This window comes from Aegilops tauschii, chromosome 5, assembly GCF_002575655.3.
Source record: "Aegilops tauschii subsp. strangulata cultivar AL8/78 chromosome 5, Aet v6.0, whole genome shotgun sequence".
NCBI lineage: Eukaryota > Viridiplantae > Streptophyta > Magnoliopsida > Poales > Poaceae > Aegilops > Aegilops tauschii.
Genome location: NC_053039.3, coordinates 120,426,416 through 120,438,615, shown reverse-complemented (window position 1 = coordinate 120,438,615; position 12,200 = coordinate 120,426,416). Strand labels below are relative to the sequence as shown.

General features: G+C 48.6%; 1 protein-coding gene across 1 annotated transcript; it reads right to left on the bottom strand.

Annotated features, from left to right (window-relative positions):
- Nucleotides 1–10,566: 10,566 nt before the first annotated feature.
- Nucleotides 10,567–11,920, bottom strand: LOC109755956 (uncharacterized). Its single transcript, XM_020314832.4, has 5 exons — nt 11,834–11,920; nt 11,416–11,742; nt 11,124–11,267; nt 10,944–11,027; nt 10,567–10,851 (listed from the first exon to the last, which is right to left on the bottom strand). The coding sequence occupies exons 2-5, from the start codon at nt 11,733–11,735 to the stop codon at nt 10,812–10,814; spliced, it is 588 nt and encodes a 195-aa protein (XP_020170421.2). The 5' UTR covers nt 11,736–11,742; nt 11,834–11,920; the 3' UTR covers nt 10,567–10,811.
- Nucleotides 11,921–12,200: the final 280 nt, after the last annotated feature.

Genomic DNA, 12,200 nt, shown 5'->3' with positions numbered 1-12,200 from the left:
CAACTCTTTGTCCATGGTTAGGAAACATAACCATCTTTGATTAACGAGCTAGTCAAGTAGAGGCATACTAGTGACACTTTGTTTGTCTATGTATTCACACATGTATCATGTTTCTGGTTAATACAATTCTAGCATGAATAATAAACATTTATCATGATATAAGGGAATAAATAATAACTTTATTATTGCCTCTAGGGCATATTTCCTTTAGGTGATACTCTAGTGATCTACTGCTCGGATGGTGCTGTTGCGGGCTCCTCTCCTGAGCCGGACCCAGATCCTAAACTGATAGTGGTGACCTCCGGGTTAAGAGAGACGCGACGGCGCTGCCTCGAGGACTCTCCCTCAGGGGCAGGTGCGGGATGGGATCTAAGCATAGGAGCTGCAGGAGTAGCGACTAGGGAAGCCCACGTAGTAGGGGCACTACGAGGGGTCACTGCCAAAGGGTTAACGGTACCCTGAGTGGTAGAAGAGGCTGGAGGAACATATGGAGTGAAACCGACAGTAGGTAGAGGGTTCCTATTCTGAGCGGCGGCGAGAGCTATCCGGGCTCGGGTTAGCTCCCGAGCTAACTCGTAGATCAGGAGATAACCGGCAGTGATATAATGAGAGAGGTGGCTAGAAGGACGATCGCACGCCGGATTAATCAAACGAAAGCGGATACGCCCATTCTCGTGCAGAGATGGGTAGCAAAAGAAACCTGGGTGGGTGTGCATGCGAACCTCGTTGTAGCGCAAGTCTACAAGAGCTTCGATTGCAGCAAACTGGACCGCCTGAGATGGCGTAGAATCGAGACCACCCTTAGAAGGAGTGTAAGCGCCGGAAGGGGAACTGTGGTGTAGAGTGACCTCGGCATAATACTCATACAAAGAACCGGCCAGATGCTCCTGATACACTGGATCAGCACCCTCTGGGTAGAGTCGTCGCCACACGTTCTGAAGCAGGTGCGACGATGTATACGGAGCTGGCTCAGGATGGTACAAGATCGGAACTGGAGCCATCTACACTCACAATCACCATACGGTTAGTAAAAACAACAGATAAACATGCAAGCAATGCAGCAATCAATTTCTATAACTACCGGCACTCAGATGAAACTATCTACCATTCCACTAACGCACTAACGGTCTAGCGTGTCCTACAATCAGCGCGGCTATGATACCAAGCGTTGTGGCACCCCGGCTCAGAGCAACCGGTTTACCTTGCATTGCCAGCCCAGAGATCAAGTCTTCTGGCAACACACAACAACATGGTACGGAAACAACTGCTTTATTGATGCTAGCGGGTACATAAGTCTGATATTACATCGAGATAAGAGGCCAAGCGGCACACACACGGTGCGGATGAACAGTATGTACATTATTTAATGAACATGAAGGGGCCTTGAGCACATAAACTACGCGGCAGCAGAATGACGACGAACTGGAACTCCATAGCACAGGGACACCGAGGTGGACACGGCCTAGACACGGGAAGCTCTCCGATGCGGTACGACTTGCCTGAAATCTGGCATGACACGCCAGGTCAGTACATTGAATGTACTTGCAAGCTCACAACAAACATAAGCACGATGACAAACAATATCATGACAATTATTCAGGTTAATGCAATGCAAGTAATGCTACTAATACGATGAAACCAACATGTGCACCGAGTCCCTCGGACTCGCTTACCAGACGGGTCACCTCGTAACCAAACGGTGATCATACCCGGATCACAACTGAAGCCAATCACTCATGATCAGCTCATGATCTCACAAATCATCACAACAATGCCACCAATAAATATTTAGTGTGCAGGATTAATTATAAATGTTGATCCATGGTGTGACCTACTCCCGAGTTGTGTCCGTAACCAAGGATGCGGCTATCGATAGATTGAATACACTCTGCAGAGGTAGCGCACTTTACCCACACCACGAAACCCATGGCCTCGCACTCCCATTCGGATAGACCAACGGCGTTCCGATGAAACCCTCCCCTTGCCATGACACTCTCCCGGCCACTCCGACCAACTCCCTCTCAGGGCTAAGTCCTGGGTGGCCTCGTGCCTACCAAAGGCATCAACGGCCACCGCCATGGCAAAAACGGTCCCAAACGGGGACAAGGTACCATAAAAACAAACGGGCACACAAGGTTATGTCTGCTTACCGGGCCAGGGTACCGCACGCCCATAACCTTCCCTCGTTGGAGGCACTGGCGAGAGGCACGACAAGGGACCGAATCAAGACCCCCCATAAAGGTAAATGTGGTCGCACTGAGGAAAAACCCGATTCAGTGGCACCATGACTTGATCAACGTTATCTTCAAGTTGGATTATTATCAGGTTTAACTTGAAAATAAAAACTACTATGCCAAGTCATACGATGCCATGAGCAATGCAACTAATTGATATGCAAAACATGCAACTCACAAGAACGGATCAACCTTATCAATATAACTTCCTTGCACTAACTCATCATTAAACTTTACTCGTTATACCTCACTATTTATGATCATGCAATATTTTGATTAACTCATAATTTATATGAAATTCTCATTAAGCAAAAAGAACTATCATTATTTATCATAGCAATATAACTAAGTCAAACTCTATTCTACTAGACCAAACTACTCCATGCATTCAACCAGTAACTTAAACAAACATTTCAAGCATGACAAGGTAACTAGCATTCAACCAAATTTATTTATCAAATTTTAAATGCATAAAAGAACTGATATTAAAGTAAGAAAAATCATAGATATTGAAATTACACCATCCAAATGCTGGTGTGGCTTGCCTTAGTGCAGAGGAGGGACACACTCCTCTTGGTTATCTTCAAGGCAAGTCTCTCCTTCTGAAAATATTTAAAAACCACAAAACAAAATGTCAAAACCCAATCTGAAAATCACCAGAAATTCTAGACATAAAGGAAAATTCCACATTTTGGTGTGCTGCTAGAGCTTTCTGAAACAAACACAATGCAAAAAGAATCAACTCATTTGGACTTATAGGCTAGAAATTATCACTGGTCAAAGTTGTGGTCAAATTTTTGAATTAATTTGAATTAAACAGAAAATCTGGGGGGTGACGTCGATGGCGTAAAGGCAGAATACGCCTCCACTCGTACCGCTTCAGGTGCGAGTGGAGAGGCTGACAACGGGCCCCACCAGTCAGGAGAGAGAGGGGGAGAGAGGAAACAGAGCACGGCGGTGCTCCGCCGGAGCTCACGCCGGCGAGGAGGGAATCTTGGGCAAAGCCAGAGGGATAGAAGTGGAGAGGGGGTCACGGCGGACCTGCCCGTACCCATGGCTTGTCGGGGGATGGCCGGAGCTGCTCGCAACCAAGCTCGCAAACGGCGTTGGCTGTTGAGGCTTGCCGGAGAGGAAGAAGGCGACGGCGAGGGGCGACTCCAGGGGCTCTGTTGCTTCCAGGCGACACCAGTGGACCTCCAATGATGCGCCTAAGAGGTTCGTTGAGCTCGAGGGGCTTTGGAGCAGGGTGGATGGGCTGTGGGGATCGCCGGCGATCTCTGGTCATGGTCGACGGCCAGAGGCCTGCCCGACCGGGCTACGGCTATCCCACTTGGTCGTGGTGGTTGAGAAGTGCGGTGTGTGGCTTCGGAACGGAGGGAGGGGCTCTATATATAGCCGGAGTAGGAAGGGGGTACATGGCGCCACCGGAGTTCTCTGGAAGCCGGCGAGCGATGACGAAGGGCGCCAGTGAGAGGGGGCAAGGGCTCAGCGCTCAGGCGGGAGCTGTCCACGCTCGCGGACGAGCACATGAGGCAGGGGAGAAGAAGACAAGGGCACGAGCGCACTGTGGCTTTTGGCCGCGACGTGCCCGTGGTCGCTGCAGCGTCTCCGGTGTCGGCGAGCGCCAGGGAGACATCAAGAGTGATGAGTCGAAGCTGGTGGCGCGGCGCGCCAGTCGTCGGCGAGCTCTGGCTCGAGCACACGCCGAACAGAGGCATTGGCGCGACGCAGAGCGCGTCGAACGCGTGCCAGACCCCGTGTTCACACGCGGTCACCGCCCTGGCATGGTCAAAGCGATGCACATGCTCGGCCAAACCTTGTCTGGGCTATAGTCCACGCAGTGTTAGGTCTAGGGATGCTGAGAACTCACTGCCAGGCCTACCAGAAGTGACTCAAGCTTCTTGGCAAGTTTCTGGCCAGAAACTTGGGTGCTATGTTTGGAGAGATTCTAGAAGGCCATTAGGGCTGATCTTCTGGGGTTAGGGTTTACTTAGGAGGGTAATGAGGCTCAAGAAAAACCAGGGCCAAAGGATCAAGGAAAAATAAACTAGCTGTACAATGTGCATTTTTGGGCCAGAAGGGAAATGATTTTCTGTAGCCAAAATATTACAAAATGTCATGCAATATTTTTGCTTGGGAAGGTGGGCCAAGGTTCAAAGAATATTCAGGAATTATTTCAAGATCTTAGGAGCAATAAAAATGAGGGTTGCTTTGGAGCACTGATTTCTGAGATGAGTTTGAGAAGAGAAAATGAATATTTTTCTTTTATGAAAAATATTCATTTGACCATTTTGGGATTTTTCAGAGAAATGAGATTGAATGAGAGGTAGATGGGTCACTTGGATGAAGGTCAAGGGCATGCCCAAGTGATAAGTCCATTTGAATTGATTCCAAAAACTCAAATCCAAGGCAAAGGCAAAATCAAGTCCGGAAAAAGAGAGAAGGCAAAATCCAGGCTGTCACAAATTCCAGGTCCGCTTCCCTCGGACAAGAGGCCTCCGTTGCCCCCCTCACCCCCACCCGGGGGTAGCGTGGCCGTCCGGTGAAGGCATCCCCCTGACCCGCGATTGACGGGCGGGCTAGCTCAGTCCCACCTGAGGGGCCTAGGGATTCCAGTGAGGTTATTCAATGAAGCTCCTATGTTGGAACATTAGGGGCTTCGGCCTCACTGGTCGACGTTGGCAGCTCATCGAGTATTTGCCGCAAGAAGAGATTGACATTGTGGGACTTCAGGAGATGATTCGCCAGGACTTTAGCATGCATGAGCTCCAGGGGCTCTCACGCCACCAGTTTGTCCGGCAGTGGCTGCCTGCTACGGGACAATCTGGCGGCATCCTGCTTGGAGTCAAGGAGGATGCTTTCTCGGTTGAGGATATGGACCGAGGGGAGTTCTTCCTGAGCATGTCCATCACCGACCGACGAGTTCACCTCAGCTGGGAGGTAATTTTTGTCTATGGACCTGCGGATCATGGGCGCTCTGCTGACTTCCTTGCCGAGCTGAAAAATAAGGTGGAGCGGTGCACCACTCCGATGGTGGTGGCCGAGGACTTCAACCTCATTAGGTGGGCTTCGGATAAAAGCTCTCCTAATGTTGATCGTGTCCGCATGCGTCTATTTAATGACTGCATTGTGGATCTTGCTCTTCGTGAGATAGACCGCGTAGGGGCTAGGTTCACGTGGACGAATAAGCAGGCGGACCCTATCCGGAGTGTTTTGGATCGGGTATTTGTGTCGGCCCAGTGGGAAGTGATGTTCCCATTGTGCTCCCTCAAGGCGGTTACTCAGATTGGCTCCGACCATACCCCCCTGCTTTTCTCTTCAGGGGATGATGCCCCCCTAGAACCCGTTGCTTCCGCTTTGAGGCGTTTTGGTTGGAGCAACCGGGTTTCTTTGAGCTGGTTCGTGACCGCTGGTTAGAGGCTGTCGTGTCCCCGCCTCGTGTGTTATGTGTCGTGGATGTCTGGCATCACTGTGCTAAAATGGCCCGTCAGGCCATGAAGGGCTGGGGGCGAACCTTGGTGCTGATCTTCGGGCCCGTAAAGGGGCCCTGCTGGATCAGATTAAGGTACTAGATGGCCTTGCGGATGGGCCGGGCCTGTCTCCTGACGACTGGATTAGGAGATACTCCCTTGAGGTCTCGCTCATGGACATTTACAAGAGCGAGGAGTTGTTTTGGCAGCGTCGAGGGGGCCAGAACTGGCTCCTTAAAGGGGATGCGAACACTGCCTACTTCCAGGCGATGGCCAATGGTTGCAGGCGGAAATGTGCCATCCCTTTCCTCTGGGATGGGGGTGTTCTTCTGGAAAGCCCAAAGGACATCTCCACCCATATTTACTCCTATAAGGAGTTGTTTTTGGCTGAGCCTCGTGGAGGCGTCTCCCTCTGCGCCGACTTTTGGCCGCTTGCCGACCATCTCCGATGCGAAGAATGCAGAGCTTACTCTCCCTTTCTCTCCCGAGGAGGTGGGACGGGCGATTGCTTCTATGAAAGCTTGCTCGGCCCGGGGGGCGGATGGCCTTCCAGTAGTTTCTTCCAAAAATTCTGGGAGATCCTGCGTCCGGTCATTATGCCCACGGTCCATGAGTTCTATATCGGAACTCTTGACATGGCTAGGATTAATTATGGCATCATATCTATGATCCCCAAAGTAGTTGGGGCGAAGGATATTCGGCAATTCCGCCCCATCACGGTGATCAATGTGTTGGAGCGAATCTTTGCGAAGGTTTGCGCGACCCATTTATCCCCCGTGGCGGAAAGGATTGCCCACCCCCTCCAGTCCGCGTTCTTGAAGGGTCGGCGGATCCATGACGGGATTCTTGCCCTTCACGAGATTGTCCACGAGGTGGCGTCGAAGGGGCTTAAGGGGGTCTTCCTCAAACTCGATTTCCAAAAGGCTTATGACTATCTGGACTGGTCCTTTTTGAGGTTGGTGATGCAGCGATGAGGATTTGATGAGTGGTTGTGCTCCTGGATCATGCAATTGGTTAGATCTGGAAACACGGCGATCAACATCAACAGCGAAGTGGGACCCTTCTTCCAGGCCTCCAGGCGGGTAAAGCAAGGGGATCCTCTCTCCCCCTTGCTTTTCAACCTTGCAGTTGATGCCCTTGCGGGCATCCTAGATAAGGCCAAGCTGGCCGGCCACCTTAAGGGTGTGGTTAGTCATCTCATTCCGGATGGGGGGGGGTTAGCCATTTGCAGTATGCGGATGACACCATGATTATGGTGGAAGGTTTTGACTCGGACATTGTTAATCTTAAGTTCCTTTTGCTCTGCTTTGAGGAAATGTCTGGACTTAAGATTAACTTTGATAAGAGCGAGGTTGTGGTCCTTGGCTACTCGGAGGCTAAGCAGCATAGGATCGCAGATAACCTCAATTGTAGGTTGGCTTCATTCCCCATATCTTACTTGGGGATGCCCCTGGCTGAGTCCGGGATTTTGGTGAGTGGGTATGATCCGCTTGTGGGACGAGTAGCGTCTCGTGCGGAGCCCTAGTGCGGTAGGTTCACATCTAAAGGAAGCAAAATTGTCCTCATTAGCTCTAACCTTGCCAGCCTTTCCATGTATATGATGGGGATGTACATCTTGCCCGAGGGTGTGCATAGTTCCTTTGACAAGGAGCTGGCTAGGTTCTTCTGGCAAGCATGGGGATGGTCGGCCTAAGTACCATATGGTGAAATGGGCTGACATCTGCTTGCCAAAGGACCGAGGTGGGTTGGGCATCCCTGCGTCTCGCCGTATGAACGTGGCGCTCATGCTTCGTTGGGTTTGGCGGATCTTGCGGGGAGATGGAGGTTTGTGGCTGCAGCTGATTGAGTCCAAGTACCTGCAGGGCCAGCCCCTCTTGGCTTGCTCGCACTCGGCTGGGTCCCAGTTTTGGAAATCTGTCCAGGCCATCAATGATGAGATTAGGCTGGGTTTGCGATTCTCGGTTGGTAATGGGTCTGGGACCCAGTTTTGGTTGGACCCCTGGCTTGATGGGGAGCCTCTCCGCATGCGGTTTCCGAGGCTCTTTGCGATTTGTGACAACCCGATTGTTCTTGTTTCTGCGGCTGCTTTGGATGAGGGAACATTGCGTTCCGCCGCTCATTCGGACCAGCTGAGGTGCAGGAATGGGCAGACTTGAGGGAAGTAGTCCCTCTTCCTTTGTCCCAGGATCCTGACACTATTTCTTGGAGTCTTTCTCCTTCGGGAGAATTCTCCGTAAGTTCCGCTTATCAGGCGCTATGCCGGCTACCGGTTCTCCAGTGGTTATCCCCATTGTGGAAGGCGTCGATGCCCCTGAAGATCAAGATTTTCGTGTGGCAGCTTCTCAGAGATCGTTTACCTTCGGGGACTGAGGTGCTGAAACGCCATGGTCTGGGCAATGGCATTTGCCCCCTTTGCCTCGTCCCGGAAACGGGAACGCACATTTTGTTCTCGTGTGTAGCAGCACAGGCACTTTGGTGCTTTGTTCGTGAGGCTCTGGGACCGGAGTGCAAGGCCCATGACATTGCAGAGTTTCTGCAGGTAAGGCCACTCAGGTTGGCCGTAAGCGCCGGCTGTTCTGGCTTATCTCCGCGGCTATGATGTGGACTCTTTGGATTACTCGCAATAAGATGGTGATTGAGCGGGTGTTCCCACGGCGTGCTTCTGACTCGTTCTTCAAATTTCTTGCCTTCTTGCAGCACTGGCATCCGCTCGCTAGGCCGAGAGATTGTGACCGGCTTCAGCTCTATCTGGACGCTCTGCTGTCTTCCGCGCGTCGGCTCTCCGACCGTTCGTCTGCTTCGTAGCTTGCCCTGGCGGCCTTTTTATGTTTCTTCTTCTTTCGTTTGAGTGTGTTTGTGCCGTGGCCCCAGCAGTTTCCTTTTATGACTATGATTGAGACTTGGTTGTATGGACGTATGTTTTATCTATAAAGCGGGGCGAAAGCCTATTTCGAGGGCGTTCCTTTCACTAACATACTCTCCTATTTCGAGAACAACTCCGTTTCGATATATCTTCCCAGTCCATTTTGAGAGAATAATGTCCAGTTATGTGTAACCCATTGAGGGACAAAGTGCAATTATTGCAGTGTTCACGTCCTTACCCAATTTAGCTGATTGATTTGGAACCTCTTCCATTTTTCTTGCAGAACTAAGCCCTATGCGTGACCCATTAGAACGCAACATGCAACATCATCTTGAATAAAGTCATGCTTGTCGCTCGTGCCTCATAATGTTGAGAACAAGAGCTCCATGTCAAACCATCAGCACCACCTCACTTTTTTCACAATGTACATTGACAGAACAGGTATCATACAAAGCCTATCACCGGAGGTGATATATTGACCGAGGCAAGTACCGGACTGAGTCCTCCCCTTGCTAGACTTGTATGTCCACGAGTCTTCAAAAGTTCAATGGCTCAGATCCAACATTGATCCTGTGTTTCCTTCTTCGATATTTCATCTGATCTGATAAAATCATTCTCCTTCAGTTGCTGCTAGAAATCACAAATCGGCTTAATATCCACTTCTGGTGTACATGGATGAAAAGAAACAAAGAAAAGACACCAAAAATGCCCATATAACAGTTATTAAAGATAGCCCTGGCCCATATAACTGGCTATTTGGTCCCGCTCTGATCTCATCTCACACTAGAGTTTTCTAAAGAGAACCTAACCAGAATTGTAGAGACAATGCAAGTTCAATCTATCAACTATTTGTTGTTACTTCTGGCTATTATCAGGAAAGAGCGACGTTACTAGACTGTCATGTACTGTATTTGCTAATATCAAAACAATCTGCCTCCCAATCTTAAACTACGCCAGTTCACACTGGTTATTATCAGGAAAGAGTGACATTACTAAACTGACATGTACGTATTCGCTAATATCACAACAATCTCCCTCCCAATCTTCAGATAGCACATATGACAAATTCTCTTGGTGAATTTTTACACATACCTATATGTGGATTTTTTTTTCACATTTTTTTGAAACTTTCGAATGCAGTTTTCTATATTTCTAATACCGGGCTCACTGGAGATGTGGACCATGAGAATCATTTGCCTTCCTTTTCATATATCCACAACCTAAACAAAGTAGGTTCAAGTTCCCATGGACCTGAATAACTGAATATGTGTTCCTATTTATGCTGTAGGAATGTATATTCATGCGCACATCTCAAGTGCAGCCTAGTAAGATTATGATTAAGTGAATTTTGATCTGGAAAACATAATGTTGTGAATACTCTCGTCATCTATCTTTACTCTTCAGATTTGGGGTACTTATCCATGTATATCATATAACTATATCGCTAGGGGAAAAAAGACACATCCACAAAGTCATATTCTGCTAACACTTTCCGTCAGAGATTTTAAGCATTCCTAGTATTTCTACCTGACCATGAGATTTTTTTTTTGTACTTATAAACACTTAGTCCTCATTTCATAGAATTTACTTCATCAAACTCTTCATTTGTTCTTGGCCAGTCTGTATCCTTTCCTGAATTAAGTTTTGCTGACCATTTTGAGTATAGCAAGGATCTTCACAGTCAAAATACTTGACAACTGCCCACGAACATGTATCATTAGTTATCCCACATTTCTGTCCAGAAGAAAGGATGCAGTTAAAAAAAGGAGCATACATCTTAATCTTTCGTCGCGGGACAAAATCAACAAGCCACCTTTTGTTTAACAATGGAACAAGCCATAGATGGCAACAATTACATTGTCTCTATACTTCTTAAAGGAACTGTGTGAGAAAATAACTCCAAATTCCAATTATAATAGAATCATTAAATTCAATTGAATTCATGTTCCAAATCAATTAATAATGCACCAATGTGTTCAATTTTTTTATGACTGATCAGTAAGTGGCGCCAAACAAGCAAACCGGCATTATAATTTATAAGATAAAACTGTGATCAGCATTACATTTGAAGCACAAAGATAAAACTTTGGGTAGTTGTACATTTGAAGCAGTAACTAAAACATTATATAATAACAAAAGGAAGATCTGGTTTCAAACTAGTTTCAGCCACGAAGAATTGGTGGCAGTCTGGCACCAAACTAACGACATCGATTGGGTTGCACGTATCAAAGACGAACAAAAACCTCATTCACCTAACTGTTTTATCTTATGAGTAGAGGGCAGCCTGCACAGGAGAAAGGAATTTGTGTAAATGTTGATGATATCGCATATTCTCGATAAAAAAGGACACAAAGACAGAAATCCTGTGTTTGGTACCTCTTGTGTAGAACAAAATACGCGAGATCATGTGCTGGCTTATGGTTGACTCTCTTCCTCCGGTATCTCCGAGACCCCCGTAAGCTAGCATTGCGTATGCTGGTCAGTAATGTGGTCAAATTGCAAAAGAAATGAAAACGATGTTACTTTGAGCTCATAATTAAGCAGTTAAAACCATACCCAAGAGGAATGACATCCTGCGGCGTGGGCTTGTGTCGTGGCAATCGATTTTTCAGCAGGCAGTCCAGGTTGGGACGCAGATCAACCAACTCCTGCAGCCTCGTCAAGGTCTCGAGCTTTATATCCTCCCAGTTCACGGATGGTCTGCGTTTACAAAGGCACAGACCTCATTATCGATCTAAGCCGGCGAAACCCAACGGAGGGCGAGCTGGGATTGCGCGAAAAATCGCCATTCGTCTGACTGAACAGACTACGTACAAATCAATGCCGCGAAGATAAGTAGGTACAGTACCTGGCTTGTTGGGAAGTCATGGAGCAGTACATGACCTTGCGTCGGGCTTCCTCGGGGCAGGCCTTGCGGATGGCCTCATCAGAGGGCCTGAGGAAAGATGCGGCGCGACCGCCTTCGTCGCCGCGGCAGGCCAGCCAGGCAAGTATGGAGTGGTGGGAGAGGCTGCTGAGGAGGGTGGCGTACTGGGTGGCGGCGCCGTCCCCGTCCCCGTCCCCCCAGAGCGCCGAGAAGCACCGCAGGTAGCGGTGGGCAGAGGCCCAGAGCCCTTGTCTCACCAGCTGCTCCAGATGCGCCGCCTCGAAGAACAGCCCCGCCTCCATCTCCAGCCTGAGTTGGAAGCGATCGGAATAAGCAAGTACTGGAGTGAATCGCGAATCAAATGAAGAGATCGACAGCAAATTGCAGCGTGCGAGCTTACGTGTGGGCGGTGTGGTCCTTGAGGAGAGCGTCCAGCCGCCGGAGGTGAAGAATAACCTCGGCGGGACATTCCCGAGCACTTTTTAAAAGATTGAACAATTTTATTAATACAACAATATTTTCTAAAATACCAATACTATTGAAAATAAAATTTTAGAAATTCTGATTTTTTTTAAAGAAATTCTTAAAAAATAAAAATGTGTAAAACCGGTAAAAAAATCATAAAAAGAAAAGCAATTGAATCTCGGCGGATGCTAGGCGTAAGCCGGCTAACTCACTGTTATAAGCCGGCTTGGTAACCGTTTGATCGTGAACATATATCGTAGCCAATCGCTTGGTGTCCCGCGAATCGCACTTTCACACAACGC

Coding starts and splice junctions, on each gene's coding strand:
- LOC109755956 (XM_020314832.4), bottom strand. CDS start 11,735: ATGGAGGCGGGGCTGTTCTTCGAGGCGGCGCATCTGGAGCAGCTGGTG. Junction 11,268..11,415: donor ATGACTTCCCAACAAGCCAG/GTACTGTACCTA, acceptor TTGTAAACGCAG/ACCATCCGTGAACTGGGAGG. Junction 11,028..11,123: donor CAGGATGTCATTCCTCTTGG/GTATGGTTTTAA, acceptor ACGCAATGCTAG/CTTACGGGGGTCTCGGAGAT.